The sequence below is a fragment of the Tachysurus fulvidraco genome, chromosome 20 (assembly GCF_022655615.1).
Source record: "Tachysurus fulvidraco isolate hzauxx_2018 chromosome 20, HZAU_PFXX_2.0, whole genome shotgun sequence".
NCBI classification, from domain to species: domain Eukaryota; kingdom Metazoa; phylum Chordata; class Actinopteri; order Siluriformes; family Bagridae; genus Tachysurus; species Tachysurus fulvidraco.
In genome coordinates, this window is record NC_062537.1 from 7,817,644 (window position 1) to 7,840,201 (window position 22,558).

Sequence of the window (22,558 nt, forward strand, 5' to 3'; positions counted from 1 at the left end):
TAACTTTTGGGGGTGGGAGTGAATATTTATGCAAGGCTCTGTAGATACAGTATGTAAGAGCACCCTGAAGATTTTTCTCAGCTCACAGAGAGTGACTTATCTCTTGTACAGTTTTCTGTCCACAAGCTTCAGCGCTAACTGAATGGATCTCGAGGTTTCAGTGTACACACTTGGGCTCAGTAGGAAAACAAATGGAAACATTTTAAACACTGATGTGCAAAGAGAACAAAAAAAGTTCATTCCATCTTGCAAAGCAGTTATAAAATTTAGTTTTGAGCAATTAGACGTGAGCTTCAGTCATCGAACACCATCTCATTTTAAACCTAAATACTAAGCAGTGTTTAGTGATGAAATGCAGCAGAGTCTCAAGCAGATGCTTTAAGTCTGGCATGCGTCAAGAGCAACACAATGATCTGGATAATTACTGCCGTAACACTGAGGATCCATTTATATTGTTTGTATTTTGTGGAATAAAACTGTACCTGTACAAGAGCTTTACTGCGAACACTGAAGGATTCTAATAAGTAATAAAAGAAACCTAATCTGAATCTTTTTCTATTGTATTATCAAATTAACATGCAGGCTGCAATTTAGAATCATCTACAATCTTAAACAGTTCTGGGTATTGAAGCTTTGAGTTTACTGTATGAGAGAGAGAATAAGAGAATGAAAAAATGAGGAGGAAAGTGGAAGCTGTTAGGTTGGGTTGTTGTCGATGCTTCCTTGCCTAAGAAACTGTCCCTCATCTCTGGGGGCTGTGTGGAATCCTGCCAGTGAGCTAAAGGATTTGAGCTCTGCAGGGGTCAAGCCACTTCGCAGTGGACATGGGTCCACCTCACAAAAGGCACTGCAATACAAACGGGCACAAACACACAGCAATTACAGGCACTATATATATGTTAGACACTATGTATTAAAACGGGGGTAATGAGCTCTGCTTGCTTTGTTCTCAGTCAGTAAAAGGGTTAATCAGACAGGGCGATTCAGACTTCTACCTTATGTAGAGTTGCACATCATTAGACAAGACAAAATATATGCTCATAATTAATGAATAAATTAAAGGCTAGGAGAGGATACTTTATGCTAGAATATAAACACACAACATGCATGACAGTGTCTTACCAACATTAACAGAATATCTATCTATCTATCTATCTATCTATCTATCTATCTATCTATCTTTACAAACATCTATATATCTATATAAAAATCTATCTTTACAAACATCTATCTATCTATCTATCTATCTATCTATCTATCTATCTATCTATCTATCTATCTATCTATCTATCTATCTATCTATCTATCTATCTATCTATCTATCTATCTAAACAAACACCTATCTGTCTAGCTGTCTATCTATCTGACACACACAGACACAAAAGTTGTTGAGGTGCAGTTAAGTCCGCCACCTAGTGGAGGATAGAACAAACTGCTAGACTTTGCAGAAAATCTCAACACGCCCACAATGTCTGACAGCTTTTTGTCTTTCAAACACACACAACAAAAGCATCAGACTTTCTTTCATCAGAATGTGCCTGCAGAAAGAGGCAGACATGAAGCGTGAATCAGAAACAGACAAAAGGTTTGAGATGTGGATCCAAAAAGAGCAACAGCAGAAGATAAAGCCAGCAGAACAGACAGGTCAAGCAGAGGGAACGTGTGTGTGTGGTGTGGTGAAAAAGAGAGTGACTCAAATGTGCAGAAAACAGGAGAGCAAGAAAAGCTAAAGACGTGTTAAAGCAAGGAGAGGATGGAGAGGAGTGGAGTTGTGCAGAGATGAACAGGGAGGCGTACCTCATGTTCTCCACTGTGTCCTCGGGCATGGGCGCTACAGTCTGCACAGCAGGCAGGTTTTTACTGGTGGCACCATTCACAAAACTGGAGGATGAGGCAGAGGAAGACGAGGCAGAGTCTGTAGCACCTGCAGGACACACTGGATTAGTCTAATACTGACAGATGGCATCATCATCACAATCCTCACCATTCAAACAGCACCTACATGATGCTAACACATCTCTAGTCATGTAGCACATATTACTACAACCTTCACCTGGAGGCTCAGCTATTCTGAAAAGATCTAAAATATCACTTTCATTCATACCAAAACACCAAGAGTATTTAATAATTGTTTTGTGTTCTCTACCGCTCTTATTGTACATTAGTACCTTAGACATTTAACTGCATTATATGCTTCCAAATGTAACCTGTATATTAAGCTGCATACTTCATTTACGGCCTGGTTTCTTTCAGTCAGTTTACATTTAGAACCAGGACTTGACGCCCACTTATGCAACATAATCGGCTGCAAAATTTCGGTGTTAGTATTGAAATAACTAGCTGACTTTAGTCTTCCACACACTACTCGGATTATATACCGTATGTCTGCACTGTTACTATAACAACCACAGAAAATGCAGCAAGAAGCAAATTGGAGCAAATTTGTTCAAGGGCCCAGTGATGATAGCTGGTGCTGGGATTTGAACTCGTATCATTGTTATAAGTGGAAATGAATAATGAGACATTGAAAGAGATTTTAAAGCACTTCTGTAAGTCGTTCTGGATGTCGGTGTCTACCAAAGGCCATAAATGTAAATGTAAGGCTATTAGATATCTAGAGGCCAATAAAACTAAAATACGTAACTAAAATATCAGATACATTTTTAACTCTTATTAAAAGAGTCACAAAACAAAACTCTACTAGTTAATAATAGTTATAGTAATAGTTCTAGTTCTACTTGTGGCCTCCATGGTCTATCAGGCCCTAGGCCTCCGAGATCTTACTCTGTTCCTGCTGTACAGTATTTGTGTAGTACCTGTTGTATTGATCATGCTCTTAGGCGTGGCACTGGCCGCAGCAAAGATGTTAGGTGTGCTGCCGGAGGAGGGAATGGCACTGCTGGTGGGTGTGCCCACTGTGTTCACTGCCAGACTGCCAGGTGGAGGTTTCTTCACTGGTACGACGACACTCCTGTGAGTCAACACATTTACACCACGTTTCTCTATATGAGATCATTTGGACTGGGTTTACTGTCACCTGCAGACACAATCTGTCAGCCTGTCAGGAGGTATCTCAGATGGAAAAATAAAGAATCATCAAATCTCCTTTTCCTAGAAAACAATGTTAGGACTTAGCTTTGAAACTGATCAGCAGTTTGTTTGTCAATCACAAAGTGTAGCTAGAAAAAAATGATGAATATCAATAGGTAGCCTTGTCCACTACACAGGTCAGCCTCCATCAGCAGGCTGTGCAGCAGGACTAAAAACCAGACGAGGAAAATGGACCTTTTTATAAATTATTAACTTTTCAATATCAATTATTCATATTTAAGGACCTCATAAAAGATGTACTGTATACTCTAGAACATGTTTTATTTATTAAGTCTTCTTAATCAGAGAGAAAAGAAGCAGATTAATGTTCTGAAGCATCTATAGCCTACAAAAGGCCAAGTACATTGTACAGCAGTAGGTCACACTGGAAATCAATATACTGTGTGCTCTTTAACAGAAACAGCTATAAAATACAGGTTTGGAATACTGGGAAATTGCTGCCATAAAGGAAGTGCTGACATCACTCTGAAGTGGCAGAGTAACGTATTTAAAGCATGTATCGTGGTTAAGCCATATTTCAGGACAGCAAGTTAAGTCACATACTGATATTATGACAAAAGCGGAAGCCTTTATTTTTGTCACATATACATTACGGCACAGTGAAATTCTTTACTCAGCCATGATACAGCACCCCTGGACCCAAGAAAGTTAAGAGCCTTGCTCAGAGGCCCAACAGTGGAATCTTACTCGAGCTGGGGCTTGACCCTCCATACAACAACCCACAGCCTTAACCGCTTGATGACCTTTGCCCCGAGGATACAGCTTTAGAAATAGATTTGTATTTGTTTAAATAACCGTTTTTATAATAATAAGTTTTTTAAATAACCCTTATACCATGGACATGGTTAGCAAGCATAAGGCATAAATAAAAGTCCTGACGCTGTTTGTGTTTCCTCACCTGTCAAACGAATGAAACTGCATGGGCAGCATGGCGGCTGCCTCTCTCTTCAGTGCCGGGTCAGGATGGTAAGGCTGTGGTTCAGGACCCGTCTCAGTGGCTTCCACTGGTGCTGCCACCAAGCTCTTGAGGATCTCCTTAACATTGATGCCCTTGTTGGCCTGGCTGATGCTGGATATAGAAGTAGCCGGCTTGAGTGTGTCCGCACCGAGTGGAGACTCAAGCAGAGACTCCTGTGACTTGCGTACTTCTGCTGAAAGTGTGCACAGGAGCTCACTCATGGCGTCTGGACCTCCACCCACACCCGACACTACAATTCCCAGGTCAGAGCCATTAAGGGTGCCACCCACTGGCTCGTCCCCAATGCCCGAGTCAGTGTGGGGCAGCGAGGACTCCAGGGGCAGATCCTCCAGTGGGCGCTCAATTCGGCTGCTGTCTGAGAACGAGGAGGGGTTTTCTGTACCAAAAAACACATCAAGTTAAAAGAATATCAATAAGGCCATCCTTAAAAATATTCTTGTTTGCTGTAACCCGACCGAACCTGTCAATTTAGGACCGACTCAATTTATTATTTTTTTTTGCTTTAAGTCCGACCGACTTGTTGTAAATTTGCGTTAAAACCGACCTTTTTTACTCTTCAAACAACTAATACAAAAGCAATAATATAATATTAACGGGTTCGGGCACCATAATACATCTAAAAAATTCATTAAAACAGCTCGACACCGCTTTAACTTGGCACAAAGTTCTGGAAAAACTGCCCAGGATCAAAATAAGGTTTGCAATGATGCACACGAAGGCACGGGTTGAAGACCCAGTCAGTGACGTCACGATATGCTAATTTGTTTAAAGTCATACCTACGTAATCACCATCACCAAAATTGTACTTTTTTTTTACATTGAAACTTGAAAAAAATATATAGACCTACCTACCGACCCTTTTTTTTTTTATTTTTTTTTTTACTGTTACTGCAAACCAAAATATTTTTGAGGATGGCCTAAGTTAAAGAATTTTACAGCATAAAAACTGCCACTGTAATTAGGCATTTTATTTTTATTTTATTTTTTATAAAAGATATATTTATTATATATGTATGTATATTATTCTTATAACATTCACACATCATTCTTTCTCCAGCTCTAACTTTCTTTTCATTAACACATCACATATACACGTATATTCTGAATATAGTGAATTCCTTTGAATTATTTACCAGATTCCACATGATGCCTTGCACTTTTTAAAAAATCCTACCAAAATATTTTAGGACTATTTTAAATTCATAGATAAGACATAACGAAATGACATGTCATAAAATGACAAACGGTGCTAGCCATAACATTTGGTTCTAGATTACCATGCAATAAATTTGTCTGTCTTCAATTAGGATGTTTCTCTTTTAATATGTTTCTTTACTGTGACTGCAAAGTACTCTTTAGTACAGTAGCCTGGCTGCTAATTAATGTTGTTAGAATCCAAACTGTAAATTTAAACAAATATATAAAGATTGAGAATATGTTTAATACAAACTTCTATTCAAAACCAAGAACCTCAATATACTTAATATACAGTGTACGGTGTAGAAAAATGTTGGTATGTTGTAGCCTGTTGGTGGTCTACCAATTGGAAGTTTGTGAGTTTGAACTCCAGGTCCACCAATGTACCACTGCTGGGCACCTGAGCAAGGCCCTTAACCCTTGATTGTTCAGTTGTATAAAAAATGTAAGTTACTGTGGATAAGGGTGTCTTCTAAATGGCATAAATGAAGCAGAAGAATGTCTTTATTATTGCAACACATTAGAATACAGCACAGTGGAATACTTTTCTTCTGATATCCCAGCTTTAAAGTTTGGGGTCTGAGCGCAGGGTCAGCCACGGTACAGAAAGGGCCCAAAAGTATGTATGGTTAAAGGTTTTCACTTTAACTTGATGACACCCACATGAGCATATTTAAACATCCAAATCCAGATAAACTTTAAACTTTAAACCCCTTTGCTGTTATAATAACATCCACTCATCTAGGAATCTTTCCACTAGAGGTTACAGTTAGGTGTAGGGAGTTACTTATTCAGCTACGGAGCATAAGGTAATGATGTTGGATGAGGAGCCTGTGCTCCAGTTTATCCCAAAGGGGTTCAGTGGACTTGAGCTCAGGGCTCTGTGGAGGACACTCAAGTTCTTCCACTCCAACCTTGCCTACAGTATACAGTACCTGGCTCTTTCTGTTCTACACCTAGGTGGTGAACCAAACCTCCTTTTGCTATCCAAGTAGTTGTGTCACGTTGTTTTTGGATAAAGTCTAAAGATCTACCTTGAACTGATATACTTCAATTAGCACTCAAACCAAAAAGCAAACCTGTGCTTTCCACGGGTTTTCAGACTGATGGTAGTCTTTGTCCATGATGTATTCAGGATGTATTCATTGATAGAGACTTTAAAGCATTTCTGTAAGTGGCTCAGGATAAAGGCATCTGTTAAATGCCATAAATGTAAATGTGAATGCTCAGAAGCTTCGGTATGCTGGATTGACAATTGTGAGCCACCTGCTTTTAGTGTAATTACAGTAATAATCTGAAGTCATCTTACATAGAAGACTCATGTACACAGATGGGTGTGATGGTCAGGTCTTGGCAAACTTTTGACCTTAGATTGTACATATGGTTATTAGATCTTTGTTTCTTCTCATTTGCATGCGATATATTGGTTAAAATGAGTGAAAATTCTGCCAGCCTAGCAGCCAGTGAACTGCATATAGGTAATTTCAGGAATATGTATAATAAAATCCAGTTAAGCCATCAGTTAACACAAGCCTGAATATAGCAGCATATATCTTAGTGTTTATATACCTAAATTTCCCTTTGGGGATAAATAACGGACGATGAGTGAATGGAGAACGAGGTTGCATGGAGGTAAAATGGGATATTTTGTAGTTGACTGTTTGTGGACACAGACAAAAGTCATTTGCATGTAATCACAGCCTGTGATGGTCCTGTGCTACAACCTGCTTTGTTTAAATAGTGTTTATGAGCCACCAGAACTGCAGTTATTCTTCAGTGACAAATGATTATTTGGATTTGTGTTCATCTAGCCTGCAGGCATGTAACTTTATACTCAGTGAGTGAGTGAGAAAAAGCAAGAAGAAAAAGACAGATAGAGAAAGAGGTGGAGTGACAGAAAGATAATAAATCAAGCCATCAAACTGAAGATTATAGCAAGCAGACAACAGAAAGAGATAATGCACTCATCCATCAAGAGTCAGAAGGTGTTAAACACACACACTGCAGACAAAGTTACATACAGTGTGCACACCTAATTAACAGTTTAAAACACATTCACTTTCCTTTGTGAAGGACACTGCAGTGGTCAGAAGGGAGGAAAATGGTTTAGTATTACCTGTGCTAGTGGGGGAATTAATTTCTTGTCGTATGCTCCTTCCTGATAGGCTGCTGGACCTGCCAATCTCCCGCTGTGGCTCCAGGATGTCCCGGTATTTGGACACCATGAGGACAGAAATGAAGTAAACAACAGCCAGAGCCAGGAACTGAGCCTGCTTACTGTCATCCTACACACACACACACACACACACACACACACACACACACACAGAGAGTTACCATATATCACACCGATCTAAAGAAAGACACATATTAAAGGTTAAAGGTATGTGTCAGGAGTTTGTGCAGCAAACAAGCTAAACAAATCTAGCCATATTCACTCAATTTTCTGCATTACATTAACATGCAATTACTAATACATTGTTGTCATAAATGGATAAATGTTGGCGGTCCTGAAGTGAAACAGAAATGTCTCCAAACAGACAGCTTTTAAGGACAGCTCCCAGATTATCAGCCAATATTACATAAAATTATGATGACTGAAAATCACAACCCAACCTTTAATACTCAAATATTTAGAAATGGCTGTTATTCAGTGAACTGATATCTCACTATACACCCCATACATCCCCCCGACACACACACGGCTTCAGTGATGCATAAACACAAGATTGAATCTATATAATGAATAGATACAGACATCAAACCCTGACATCCCTTCGCTCTAGCTGTCCATCAATCACACAAACAAGTATCTTACCACATCTCTGAAGACGACAGCTCTCAGACGGTTGATGTCCACGTCCTGCAGCAATCTGTCAGGATCTTTGATAGGTGAGAGGTTACGAGGGACATTTGCTATGGCACTCTGTAGCCGAGAGACAACACGAGAGAAAAGAAAGCCAACTGTTAAACCCTGTCTTACACAGACACAGACACAATCTCTACACACAATCACAGTCTGAGCTCAATTTTAATAGAAGCCAACACACATAGAAGCCAACTGCACAAAATGATCAATTCTCAGTAGAAAGCACTTGAAAATGGCTGAAAATATTTGTTTTCCTTTTAGCCAAAAAGAGTAGATTGGATTCTTGACGTTGTGTGTGTGTGTGTGTGTGTGTTGTCACCTTGCTGGTGGCAGCTGTACTCTGAAGGTTGTCTTGTGTCTTGCTGATAGGAAGTGACGACTTGTTGCCTCGCTCTCTCTGCCTCTGCCGACACTCCAGACAGTTCCTCACAGCAACACAGCACACTGAGGGACAGAGACATAAACAGCCAGATAGAGACAAACAAGCAGACAAACAGACAGTTAGATATGAGCAATAAGCTGTAGGCAATCATTCGTCTCTTTCAGTCAGGATGAAAAAGACAACACGTCCCACAGCTTGACTGCATTTAAGCATCTTTTTTTTCATTCTAAGTGAGTTCTCAGAAATTCTCTTTGGTCCATATAAAAATATCAGATATGTGCGGTGTCCTGTAAAATGCCTATATTTTCTGTACATACACCTTAAAACCACAGCTTTCCCTCAACTGAGCGTTTCTTCTGGATGCAGTAAAATCAAGTTACAGCAAGTCAGGTTAAACACTGTTGAGAAGTTTTGCACAAACTTGTGGGGTCTATTGCAGAGTTACCAAATAGTGAGAAATGCTGAAATTCATGTACATATTTTTAAGATTCTACATTTCACTTATGTAAATTTTGATATTTTTGAAGCATTTAAACAGAATACAGTCTCAATATATTTAGTATATTTAGATTTATTTCATTTGGTCCAATATATAAAAAATTTTTAAATGGTCAGAAAGCTAGGCACTTGTGCTTCCACACTACACAATGTGACACCAGAAAACTGGAAATGGGTCTTTTATAGTACCAAATGTTGCAGTTACATGTTTAGCTAATAACTATGAAGAGTAACTAATAATATTTCTGCACAAGGATAGCACCACTGTGTGAAGACGTGTAGTTGTTCATAGTGTGTCAGACACTGTGCAACACCACACACTGATAAACAAAATAAAAAAAAAACAAACACTAGTGTGATTTGTCCTTCAGGAAGACACCCAGCTACTTTAACGTAATGGCAACACTACTGGAGCAAAATGATCTACAAGCTGAAGGTTTGCTGCTTCCTGTTTGTGCCAGTTCTTTAAAGCACAGTATAAAAACACTTCAGAAGCCAAACACACCTAGGCGTAGACACTGACGCATTAGGCCTCCGGAGGACATGTTCTTCTCAGCCTCAATCTCACTGAAGTTGAGGGAGCTGGCAAACACCAGCACGTCCACCATGGCCATCAACCTGCTGAGGAACGTCACAGCCGTCTCAGACGACATGCCCTGAGTGGCCTCCACGTTTTCCAGCTCCGTCTGTCATGCACACACACACACACACACACACACACACACACACACACACACACACACACACACACACACACACACACACACACACACAGGTAAGTGGTTCTAAATATCACCACAGGCATATCGTCAATACAACCATGCATAATTCAATTGCAAATCAAATGAACATGCATGACAGAAACCAGCCAGGCCATGTTCAGTGGTATGTACACACACACACACACACACATACACACACACACACAGTGGGGTGCCAGAGAGGTGGGCAGGTGGGTGAACAGGCTGGATGAAGCTGTGGACAGACATTACATTACAGACAAATCACACAGTGTAAAAGTGCTCTGAGTGAAAAGGCAGTGCAGTGTGCTGGTATCTTATACATCATATTCAGCAGCACTGTAACAACTCTAACAGCTTTACTATACTGGGTTTTTAAGAGGTTTCTCATTATTAAAATACTCAGAGCAGTATTCTAAAAATGCTAAAATGTTAAGAAAATGCCATGGAGCATCTATTTGCACAAGTAACCCACACTAGCAAGTACGTATTCACATTAAGCTAAGCTAGCTAACTAAACAAAGCTTATGTCAGCTAGTCCTGCCAGAAAAAATCCTAATAATGAGACTAGGTAAATCTATCAGAATGCTATCACAATTTCATAATGATTAGCAGGAAACACTGATGTTTCCACAAGAGCCAGGTTTGCAACAAAATGGCAGCCACTAAAACATGAATGTTTCCTCATGTTCAATGAGATTTGAATAAATCACACATATAGACAGACTTTATTATAAAAATAACTATTGCTGTTATTCATAAGTAACGGAATTGTAGGCTAAATGCACATTACTACATTATAAATTATATTATATATATTTGTAATACAAAAGGAAAGGGAGGCAGCCATTTTGTTTCCCAGCAAAAATGATCAAATCTCGTCAAAATCACTACAGAGATCTGAAAAAAAAACGAGAAGACGGCATAGGCAGTGAGTGTGGCTAAAGTTAAATCACCAAGAAATGCTATTTAACAATAGTAGCTAGCCGAGATTAGCTAAAGGTAGGCTATGTATGTAAATAATCCAATCAATAGCAAGCTAGCTAACACTGTATGCCAGTAGCCAAGGCAAAGGCAAACTAGCAAATATGAGGCTAACTACGATACTATGTACAAGACTGGCCAAGGTCTCCAGCAAACCAGCTAACACTAGCTTAAACCGTTAACCAGGTTCCCTAGCATGCTACCTAGCAGTAGGTTATCTGTATATTAGTTATGAAGTGAAGTTTCTAGGAAAGTGTTTACATTTCAGTTTCTAATTGTGGGTAATTAGTCTCTCCCTGAATACAACAGTCTTTTACTTCATTAGAAACAAGATTTTAAATAGGACATTCATTTTTAAACACAATTTTCTTCTGAAAAACAGACATGAGAAAAAAAAATTAGATTTCTCAGGCAATAGCTGAGTCTTAAGAGCAATGCTGAATATGCAGTAGTGCATTGTGGGTGTTTTGCCACATGGCTCACCCACCTCTCCCCCTGAGGAGGAGCTCCCTGGCACAGGCTTCACTTCACTGCCATTAATCTGAGAGCAGGGTGTGTGCTTCTTCTTTATCAATCGCCGTATACACACACACACACACACACACACACACACACACATTTACATTTATGGCATTTAGCAGACACAGTGACTTACAACTGAGGGTTAAGGGCCTTGCTCAGGGGCCCAGCAGTGGCAGCTTGGTGGACCTGGGTTTCAAACCTATGACCTTCCGATCATTAACCCAACACCTTAACCACTGAGCTACCACATCCCACACACCTCAGTAGACATGGACACTCTACCTGAGCATTCGATGCACTTATAATAATCTGATAGTATGTACTTGAAATGAGAAGCTGAAAATTATGGAGATGAAAACAAGCCAAAAGCAGCTGATGCTTTATATTGCACTGATTCTGCGGATTTACAAATCACTATAACGTGTCACCCAACTGGTTTGTTCACAGCGTTATTCACAAATATCGCAGCAATTAGTAGAGAAAATGTAGTAAAAGTAATAACCTTACAGAAGTCGAATGGTATGAAGTTAAAAATATAAATCGATAAATCTAAGCAGACAACAAACAGTGAACAAATCAGAAAAGCGTAACAAAATGGAAACTTACAGGGTTTGCACTAACCTTAGAACTCTGCACATGCAAAAGAGAAAAAGCGAGAAAAGAGAGAGAGAGAACGGATAAGATACAAAAACATAAAGGAACAAAAGTCTTTAAAAATTATTGTAAAACAAATGAGTTATTAGAAAACAAATTAGTAATAACTGGTAAAAAGTTAAACAGAGCAGTTTATATTCATACTACAGCTTACTGGACATTTACAAAGGGATGATCTGATATGTCTAACTTATTATGAATCACTAAAAACAGAAAAAAACACTGATATAGATGCAGTTCTGCGGCTGTCAGTGAGAAACCTGTCCAATAAGAACAAGCACTGAGAATGATCACAAATATTGTGTCCTCAACGTGTAGATTACTACATGTTCAGAGAAACACAGGACATAATATAAATCACAGCCTCTCCATCTACAAGTGGTTCAATGGCACAAACCCATGATGGGACTTGTCTGTCTACAGAAGACAAGCGGCCTGTGGGTGGCGCTGTGGTAGCACTTACAGAAGGTGAAGTGGCTGCGGAGAGCAGAGGCAGGATCCCTCCACAGGCGATGATGATGTTATCAACCATCTGAGAAATGAGGTGGATGGTGTTGTGTACAAATATAATGTTCTCATTACTGTTCACGAAGTCCATGACGGATTTTGTTGAGTGGCTGCAAAAAAGAAACAATTAAAGATCAGTAGGGACAGAAAGCGAGACCATCAACAGTCATAAACCCTATAATACATAAGTCTGCATCGCTGTCAAGATAAGCCATGAAATGGTCATGGAGTAAAACATCTATACCAACAAAGATCATTTCTCTTCTAATATGCAACAACAATTTTTTATGCTCCTTTTAAAGTGACTCTAGAGAAATAAAATGAAAGTGTTTTTGAGGTCCTCAGAATGAGTTAAAAATGAAATATATACTGTATATTTACATTAAAGTATTCACCCCCTCAGTATGAATTTTTCTTTTGGAGAACTATCAGATGTTTCGGTTTTGTCTCTCTGAGCTTCTGCACTCTGTGATTTTTGGCATTTTCTTCCACTTCTCAATGCAATATATTCTGTAACGCTGCCAGTCAGAAGGAAAATGTTGATGGACAGCAATTTTCAGGTCATGACACAGATTTTTAATTAGATACAAGTCTAAGCTTTGTCTCAGCCATTCCATAGCACAAGGTTTCTTCTCTCCAAGTCACTCCACTGTAGTGTTTGCTCTGGCTTTGGCTCTTTGTCCTCTTGGAACTTATATCATTCATTCATTCATTCATTCATTCATTCATTTTATACCGCTTATCCGAACTTCTCAGGTCACGGGGAGCCTGTGCCTATCTCAGGCATCATCGGGCATCAAGGCAGGATACACGCTGGACGTAGTGCCAACCCATCACAGGGCACACACACACTCGTTCACTCTATGGACAATTTTCCAGAGATGCCAATCATCCTACCATGCATGACTTTGGACCAGGGAGGAAACCGGAGTACCCGGAGGAAACTCCCGAGGCATGGGGAGAACATGCAAACTCCACATACACAAGGCGGTGGCGGGAATCGAACCCCCAACCCTGGAGGTGTGAGGCGAACGTGCTAACCACTAAGTCACCGTGCCCCCTGAAACTTATATCTTCACCCCAAATGCAGATATCTGGCTGACTGGAACAACAACTTCTCAGCATTTTGCAAATATTTGGCTCCATCTATGTTGTATGTTACAGCACCCAGCTTTCCAGTTCCTACTGTTGATAATCAGCCCCAGAGCTTGATGCTACCACCACCGTGCCTGCTCACAGGAATGCACTTACCTAGGTGTTGGCTGGAAGTTTCAAAGTTTCATCCGATCACACTGATGATATTTTTGAGGCCCGAGTTCTATTATAGTTTTTCCATTATAGATAATGGATTTTTGGTGGATTTGAAATAAACAGTTATACCTAGTTTAATATATTACATGTGAGTTTAAAAAATGTAATAATAATAATTTGAATTAATTTAGACTGTTAATAATAAGGGTGTAAATATGTTCCAATTAAGTCAACTTTAAACTTTGTTTAATCAATAAGTAATTGTGATAATTGTGGAAGGGAAGGCAGTGTATATAATCTATCAAATATTAAATAATAATCCATACTTGCATCCAACCACATCTATTATTCCCAAATGTAAATGTTATATCATTATTTAACCAAAAATGTTACATCAAAAATGTCAGTGTTATGTTTAAAATCTATTTTTTTATGTATATACAACCCATACAAGGTGCAGATGTTTGCCCTTCACTGTATGTACAGCAGTATGATGCCTGTGGACTCTTGACATGATCATTAATATGTTCAGTGACTGAGGTGTTAACCGGAAAGGTAGATGAGAAACAGAGAGATGGCCCTCACCTCCTCCACACATGTACATCTGTCTCGAGGGCAAACAGCAGGTCTGTGAGTAATCGCTGGTGCATGGGGGACCATTTGAACTCTGGGATACGGAACATGGTGGTGCGCGGTCCAGGGCTGAACTGCCGCCGCTGCTCCTCGGTCATGGGCATCCCTCTGAAACCGAGATCCACGCGAAGATCCCGCTCAATCTGACTGCCCGAGCGTCCGTGCAGGGCCTGCAGAAAAAGCACTCAATCTCATTCAGTGCTTTCTTTCACTTCAAGACATGCTCAATAAGTGAGATGTGTTTCAGTCCCATAAACAAACAAAAGCACTGAATTTTGTAGAACAAATATTTCTGTTCACAAATTCAAAACTTTGGCTAATTTGAAGTAACCTTATCAAGTAAACAAAACAACATTTTATACAAGTTATATAATGTATTAACTAATATGTCTGTATTCGTTTAACTACATTTAGTATAACATTATTTATATTACCTGTGTGGTGGCTGTCGTTTGGATCTTCTTCATCTCTTTGTCTTTGCCGTCATCCGACCTCTCTGTGTCCGACACGGTGCTGATGGCGTCTCCGCTCTTTACTGTTCCTGCCTCTCCTATGCCACTCTCACTGCCCTCTGCTAGCGTGCTGATGTCAGCCAACGAGCTCTGCAGCTTAAAGCTGTCATCGTCGGCCGCCAGATCCGAGTCGCAGGATGTCATGTGGGCCAGCAGGCTGAGGTCATCGCTGGCACTTGAAACCGGTACAGAGGTAGGTACAGTGGGTGCAGAGGTGACCTGCTCTGGGCCAGACAGCGGCAGAGGCTCATGCGTGGCCAGAGAAGGAAGCAGCTTCTCTTCACTTTTTGGAAAGAGGAAGCCATTGTTGCTGGGTGTAATGTCCTTCTCATCATCCAGCGTGATCAAGGGCCCTAGGTTAACGTCGTCTTCATTTGTACGCATCCTCATGACTGGGTCCTCCTCTTCCTTTGGAGCCAACCCTCCGTTGAGCTTGTGCACGCAGTAAGCAGCATCCAGCAGGGAGTCCACTTCCACCAGTGGGCCGTTTTCCATTCCTCCACCTCCTCCACCTCCACCTCCCCCCAGAGCCTCTGGAGACAGGTCCAGATCATCCAGTTTCACCTCAGTGGCCTCCACTTTCTCAGCCTTGATGTCAACCAGAAGCTCATGGACATGGACTTGCTCCTTGGTGTCGGTAAGCAAGTTTTGTGGCTCGCTGCTCTCGGTATACTCAACCTCGCTCTCGGGAGTGTGCGTCTGAGACGTGTCGTCTGTCTCGCGTGTCTCCAGGGCTCCGTTGACGGTGGCTGGCTGCGCTGACAGACCAGAGATGGTGCTCACCGAGCCCTTTTTACCTTTCTTCATGTTCTCCTCCTCCTGACGCTGATATTCCTCGTACATCTTAGCTAGATACTCTTTATGCGCTTCATACGTCACCTAGGTGGAAAATTGAACAAGCTTAGCTTTGTAGACTTGCACCTTCCTGAGACTTGAGTTCTCAGCTGAGTGCTCAGACACCTGTCAACTTACAGCAGTATAAAATCTGGTGCAGGGAAACCATAGAGAATACATACAGCCGGTAAAATAAGTATGTTACATGTCAGAATAAGTGCAGAAATTAGGTTATGTGTAATAACAAGGCAAAACTATTGAACACATTAAGAGTGGGAGGTTAAAAAAGGCACGGAAAGCTAAGACACTAGCTGAAATCTATCAGTAATAGGCTATAAAAAGGTGATTCTTTGAAGGACAGAAAAGGACATCTGGTGAAAAGTTCACGCTAACAGCACCTTTAGAAATACATTTACTGTGAAAAATGGTGATATATTCAATACTTATTTTGCCCGCTGTATATTTATCTAAAATACATCTAGATACATCTATATTTCTCAACTCGATCTTTTCTACATAGCATTTACATGCCCAGTTACTATAGATGATTATCATGTTTTTTCTGAAAATGTAAAATCAGATACTTTATTTTCTCACTTGGTCTTTCAATGTTTGTTTATTTGCTAACAAACCCTCAAATCTTTAGCATTCAGAGATAATATTACATTTGAGAGAAATCATTTGTAGTGAAATGCTACAAATGTACAGTTATGTGAGTCTTTGGACAGATAACACAAACCTGAATCATTCTAATATAAGAGCTAAGACCCTCATGCCTGTCCTGTACAAGCTCTTGTTTAACAGTCAGAATTTTGCATACTGAAAACTTTTACTGATTTAACAACCACACAAACTTTAACACACTTTCAAAGAAATAATATTAGCTTTTGACTGGTGAAAAGGTTTTTGGAAACTTTTTGTAGACTATACTGTATTTCAGTCATATTTACAAATACTGATTCCAGACTGCTGGTTTATCATGATGAACTGATGTTGATGATGTTACTTAGATGACTGAAACTTATACACAATTGTTAAAAAAAAAACCTGGCAGAACATAGAGATTGATAATAATTGCTAAAAGTGTGCCAACCTTTGAGTGGGCAATGCTGAGAGTGTCCACCCACACACGCCAACCGCCCCATTCGTACTTGATGGCATGGTACAGGAGGATGCGGAAAATGTTGTACACCATCTCGGTAATCTTCTGTTCCTCCGGGGTCTTGGGGTTAATATAACCAAGGGAGAACATCCAGTCCTGCCACACTGAACACTGCAGCAAACACCTACAGCCATAATGACACACACACACACACACACACACACACACACACACCCTCCTACTTAAAACGTTCTCTGTCTGTACAGCCGTTTTAAGAAAGCAGCAGTGATTCAGTCAAACATCTCAACACTTCCATTATCAAATGTTTGATTAGACCGAAACATCTGTTTTGCAGGAATTGTGCTGCTCGTGCTTATTTGTGCTGCCAGTTCTGCCACTGTGCGTTCTTGCTCCATCTGCTCGCTGCAGAACGCTGCTGCCCGAGGAAATGTGAAGACGCATTTAAGACACGCTGTTTGTTTTTCCAAGCAACGTTACTGTTAAACAGGGACTCGATATGTGATGATTTTTCTTACGTCAGGAATTGTTTTAATTAAAAACACTGCTTTTTTACTGAGCCAGTGAAGATCTGTGCACGTCTCAGATGTGTGTAAGTACGTACCGTCTGTTCTCTCTGCTGTTGCTGAAGAGCTTGATCATATCCGACAGGAAGAGGCGGCGCACCTCCATCAGCTCAGCGCTGGGCGTGGAGTTCTTCAGAAGAGTCGCCACCACCTTCAGAATCACTGATACACAACACACAAGAGGTGTCAAGACACAATGATACGATTTGGAATCAACCTGAAAAGCTGTAGAAGGATTTCATTTTCTAGTTGGTTTTAAAAATTCATATTCTTAAAGAGCTGAACAATTACTACACAAATACTTCACTTTTATATTCATTCAGCACAGAAACAACAGTAGAATTTTATTAATGCCATGCAGTGTTCATCTCTAAGCTGATTTCAAACAGCACAATAGTTTATTTCTCTTAAAGCAATTAACTAGCTGTTGCCAACAATTACATTTAATTATTTTTAACAAGTAATCCAAATTGTTGTCTAGTCTCTTTCTTTTCATTTCTAGAAGCTAATAAAACAAAAACAAATTTGCAGATTGGCAAGTTGCTCAAAAACTGAGAACATTTAAAAGTCCTCTCTTCTGAAGGTTCTACATGATCAGAAAACAACAATTTGATGCTCCTTCTCAAATCTCTAAATAAATGTCTCCTAACAGCGAGGCATAATACTAATAATACATAATCACACCAGTAGTAGTAGTAATTGTAGTAGTAGTAGTAACAGTAATAGTGACAGCAGCAGAAGTAATAGGGGCAGCAGTAGTAGTAATAGTGACAGCAGCAGAAGTAATAGGGACAGTAGTAGTAGTAATAGTGACAGCAGTAGTAATAGGGACAGTAGTAGTAGTAATAGTGACAGCAGCAGTAGTAATAGTGACAGCAGCAGAAGTAATAGTGACAGCAGTAGTAGTAATAGTGACAGCAGTAGTAGTAATAGGGACAGTAGTAGTAATAGGGACAGTAGTAGTAGTAATAGTGACAGCAGTAGTAATAGGGACAGTAGTAGTAGTAATAGTGACAGCAGCAGTAGTAATAGGGACAGCAGCAGTAGTAATAGGGACAGCAGCAGTAGTAATAGTGACAGCAGCAGTAGTAATAGTGACAGCAGCAGTAGTAATAGGGACAGCAGTAGTAGTAATAGTGACAGCAGTAGTAGTAATAGTGACAGCAGTAGTAGTAATAGTGACAGCAGTAGTAGTAATAGTGACAGCAGCAGTAGTAATAGTGACAGCAGCAGTAGTAATAGTGACAGCAGTAGTAATAGTGACAGCAGCAGTAGTAATAGTGACAGCAGCAGTAGTAATAGTGACAGCAGCAGTAGTAATAGGGACAGCAGTAACAGTAACAGTGACAGCAGTAGTAGTAATAGTGACAGCAGCAGTAGTAATAGTGACAGCAGCAGTAGTAATAGGGACAGCAGTAACAGTAACAGTGACAGCAGTAGTAGTAACAGTGACAGCAGTAGTAGTAATAGTGACAGCAGCAGTAGTAATAGTGACAGCAGCAGTAGTAATAGGGACAGCAGTAACAGTAACAGTGACAGCAGCAGTAGTAATAGTGACAGCAGTAGTAGTAATAGTGACAGCAGCAGTAGTAATAGGGACAGCAGTAACAGTAACAGTGACAGCAGTAGTAGTAATAGTGACAGCAGTAGTAATAGTGACAGCAGCAGTAGTAATAGTGACAGCAGCAGTAGTAATAGGGACAGCAGTAACAGTAACAGTGACAGCAGTAGTAGTAATAGTGACAGCAGTAGTAGTAAAAGTGACAGCAGTAGTAGTAATAGTGACAGCAGCAGCAGTAGTAATAGTGACAGCAGCAGTAGTAATAGTGACAGCAGCAGTAGTAATAGTGACAGCAGTAACAGTAACAGTGACAGCAGTAGTAGTAATAGTGACAGCAGTAGTAGTAATAGTGACAGCAGTAGTAGTAATAGTGACAGCAGTAGTAGTAATAGTGACAGCAGCAGTAGTAATAGGGACAGCAGTAACAGTAACAGTGACAGCAGCAGTAGTAATAGTGACAGCAGTAGTAGTAATAGTGACAGCAGCAGTAGTAATAGGGACAGCAGTAACAGTAACAGTGACAGCAGTAGTAGTAATAGTGACAGCAGCAGTAGTAATAGTGACAGCAGCAGTAGTAATAGGGACAGCAGTAACAGTAACAGTGACAGCAGTAGTAGTAACAGTGACAGCAGTAGTAGTAATAGTGACAGCAGCAGTAGTAATAGTGACAGCAGCAGTAGTAATAGGGACAGCAGTAACAGTAACAGTGACAGCAGCAGTAGTAATAGTGACAGCAGTAGTAGTAATAGTGACAGCAGCAGTAGTAATAGGGACAGCAGTAACAGTAACAGTGACAGCAGTAGTAGTAATAGTGACAGCAGTAGTAATAGTGACAGCAGCAGTAGTAATAGTGACAGCAGCAGTAGTAATAGGGACAGCAGTAACAGTAACAGTGACAGCAGTAGTAGTAATAGTGACAGCAGTAGTAGTAAAAGTGACAGCAGTAGTAGTAATAGTGACAGCAGCAGTAGTAATAGTGACAGCAGCAGTAGTAATAGTGACAGCAGCAGTAGTAATAGTGACAGCAGTAACAGTAACAGTGACAGCAGTAGTAGTAATAGTGACAGCAGTAGTAGTAATAGTGACAGCAGTAGTAGTAATAGTGACAGCAGTAGTAGTAATAGTGACAGCAGCAGTAGTAATAGGGACAGCAGTAACAGTAACAGTGACAGCAGCAGTAGTAATAGTGACAGCAGTAGTAGTAATAGTGACAGCAGCAGTAGTAATAGGGACAGCAGTAACAGTAACAGTGACAGCAGTAGTAGTAATAGTGACAGCAGTAGTAATAGTGACAGCAGCAGTAGTAATAGTGACAGCAGCAGTAGTAATAGGGACAGCAGTAACAGTAACAGTGACAGCAGTAGTAGTAATAGTGACAGCAGTAGTAGTAAAAGTGACAGCAGTAGTAGTAATAGTGACAGCAGCAGTAGTAATAGTGACAGCAGCAGTAGTAATAGTGACAGCAGCAGTAGTAATAGTGACAGCAGTAACAGTAACAGTGACAGCAGTAGTAGTAATAGTGACAGCAGTAGTAGTAATAGTGACAGCAGTAGTAGTAATAGTGACAGCAGCAGTAGTAATAGTGACAGCAGCAGTAGTAATAGTGACAGCAGTAGTAGTAATAGTGACAGCAGCAGTAGTAATAGGGATGACAGCAGCAATAGTAATAGGGACAGTAGTAGTAGTAATAGGGACAGTAGTAGTAGTAATAGGGACAGTAGTAGTAGTAATAGGGACAGTAGTAGTAGTAGTAATAGTGACAGCAGCAGTAGTAATAGTGAAAGTAGTAGTAGTAATAGTAATAGTAGTAATTCATCATTCCACTTACTGGGGTTCTGGATCTTGACAGTGGCGTCAGGCTCTGGGTGGGGTTTATGAACCACCTGAGTACACACCTGCTCCGTCAGAATCTACAACAACAGCAAGATTTTAATCACACACACAATGACTGAACACAATTCAGCATTTACTCTATAAAATACTCAGCGTCCAGTTTATTAATCCAGCTACACCTGAACCTAGCTACACTCCTACACCAGTTCATCAGCTTCATCGTCTACATCCAGCACTTTATTTTACATTTCCAGCATTTAGCAGACACCATGATCCAGAGCGACATTATCTCATTTTTATAAAACTGAGCTATTGAGGGGTAATTGCTCAGGGTCTGGGATCAAACTCACAACCTTCCATTTGGTAGCTCAACACCTTAACCAATAGGATACCACATGCTTACAACTTTGTACAGTTGTGCTCAAAAGTTTGCATACCCTGAAGACTGCATGTCTTTTGAGCACAACTGTAGGTGTACATGTTGGGTTTTCAGCTGGAGCCCTGTTGCAGTTAAAGCTAGTGTCAGCTCTGAATGCAGAGCAGTGTATAAAATTAATTAATATTAATCAATATGAGGATTATTAAGGACAGAGAAGAGTACAATAAATTGTCAGAGAAGTTTAAATGCTGCATGAACTTAAAGCCTACCTCATACAGTGTGTTGTAGGTTGTTACTGTCACAGTGTTGGTGTGCATCATTAATCTCTCTCCCAGCAGTGTGAAGAGGCTGTGTGTATGCATGATCTCCACTTTCCTCCTGTAATAACACACACATACACAATTTGTAAGTGACACGAACGTCACCGACATCAACTCCACAACGCCCTTCTCTTTGGTGCACTGAAAATGTACAGCATTTCCTGTGAAAGTAAAGTAGCCTTTGTGTGTATGAGTTTTAGCTGATGATGACACCAACACACAGACTCCGATTCAGACCAAAGAGAACTTGCCCAGTGTAAACGCCACTTAAGCACAGAGGGCATATTGGCTTATTCAGGACATTAAGTGCCAACAATAACACATTTCCTTCAGCTAGCACAGCCTCAGCAAGTTCGCTCTTCATCAGATTTTCAAGATTATGGGATTATCACTAAATCCTTTTATTCTGATCTGAGTTTTGCACACAGCATTTTCGAACATCTACTATATTTATGCCTATAAGCATTCAATATCAAAATTTGAGCCTGAGGAATGATGAATGCCTTTCCCAGAATTCATTTCTGCAGCACATACAGCATGGTTTAGCGGATGCATGCGCTGTCAGACTGATTATTTTGCCTGAGTTGGCCGAGTTCGAGTCTCTCTGTCAGCTGCTGCCTTCTGGAGCTTTCTGTCTTTATTGCTTTCTAAGCCTGTTTCCAACAACCGCAACATACATCACAACTTATATAATACTAACCTACTTACTGAGATATTAAATTCAAAACTGAAACTTCAGCATCTATGTTAAGAAAGACATCGTGAAGCCACTCACTTGTGTCCGAGGTGTTTGAGAAAGTAGCCGAGGACTTTGAGTGCTTGCACACGGATGCTCTCGCTCTTAGAAGCTAAGAGTTTGTAGATGACCCTGTGGAGAAAATTATAGAAGAGTCACAATGTATAATGTTAGCATTATATGATTCATGGGGAAGGCCATGTTATTAGGTTAAAAAAAAGCCAGATGACAGGAGTGTGTGCTCAGTGAAGCGGATGAGTGTTTTGACAGTCGTGGTGGTGGTGGCGTGTGTGTGTGTGTGTGTGTGTGTGTGTGTGTGTGTGTGTGTGTGGGTGTGGGTGTAGGTGTTCAGATCTATTTTAGTTATGTA

The 22,558-nt window shown here is 40.3% G+C and overlaps 1 protein-coding gene across 18 annotated transcripts in view; it reads right to left on the reverse strand.

The window, feature by feature from the left end:
• Positions 1 to 22,558, reverse strand: part of nbeaa (neurobeachin a) — a 167,262-nt gene that overhangs the window by 25,358 nt on the left and 119,346 nt on the right. For 5 of the 18 annotated variants that reach the window (XM_027138184.2, XM_047804814.1, XM_027138192.2 and 2 more), the window contains exons 17-34: positions 22,228 to 22,320; positions 21,402 to 21,510; positions 20,749 to 20,830; positions 17,398 to 17,521; positions 16,767 to 16,959; positions 14,762 to 15,718; positions 14,280 to 14,497; positions 12,400 to 12,553; positions 11,889 to 11,912; positions 11,248 to 11,325; positions 9,542 to 9,722; positions 8,476 to 8,600; positions 8,106 to 8,213; positions 7,404 to 7,572; positions 4,010 to 4,466; positions 2,817 to 2,971; positions 1,798 to 1,924; positions 728 to 847 (exon numbers count right to left, since the gene is read on the reverse strand). In XM_027138184.2, the coding sequence (XP_026993985.2) occupies positions 728 to 847; positions 1,798 to 1,924; positions 2,817 to 2,971; positions 4,010 to 4,466; positions 7,404 to 7,572; positions 8,106 to 8,213; positions 8,476 to 8,600; positions 9,542 to 9,722; positions 11,248 to 11,325; positions 11,889 to 11,912; positions 12,400 to 12,553; positions 14,280 to 14,497; positions 14,762 to 15,718; positions 16,767 to 16,959; positions 17,398 to 17,521; positions 20,749 to 20,830; positions 21,402 to 21,510; positions 22,228 to 22,320 (3,474 nt within the window). The remainder of the gene's footprint in view (positions 1 to 727; positions 848 to 1,797; positions 1,925 to 2,816; positions 2,972 to 4,009; positions 4,467 to 7,403; positions 7,573 to 8,105; positions 8,214 to 8,475; positions 8,601 to 9,541; positions 9,723 to 11,247; positions 11,326 to 11,888; positions 11,913 to 12,399; positions 12,554 to 14,279; positions 14,498 to 14,761; positions 15,719 to 16,766; positions 16,960 to 17,397; positions 17,522 to 20,748; positions 20,831 to 21,401; positions 21,511 to 22,227; positions 22,321 to 22,558) is intronic. The other 13 variants (XM_027138211.2, XM_027138210.2, XM_027138225.2 and 10 more) reach the window with 8 other exon arrangements.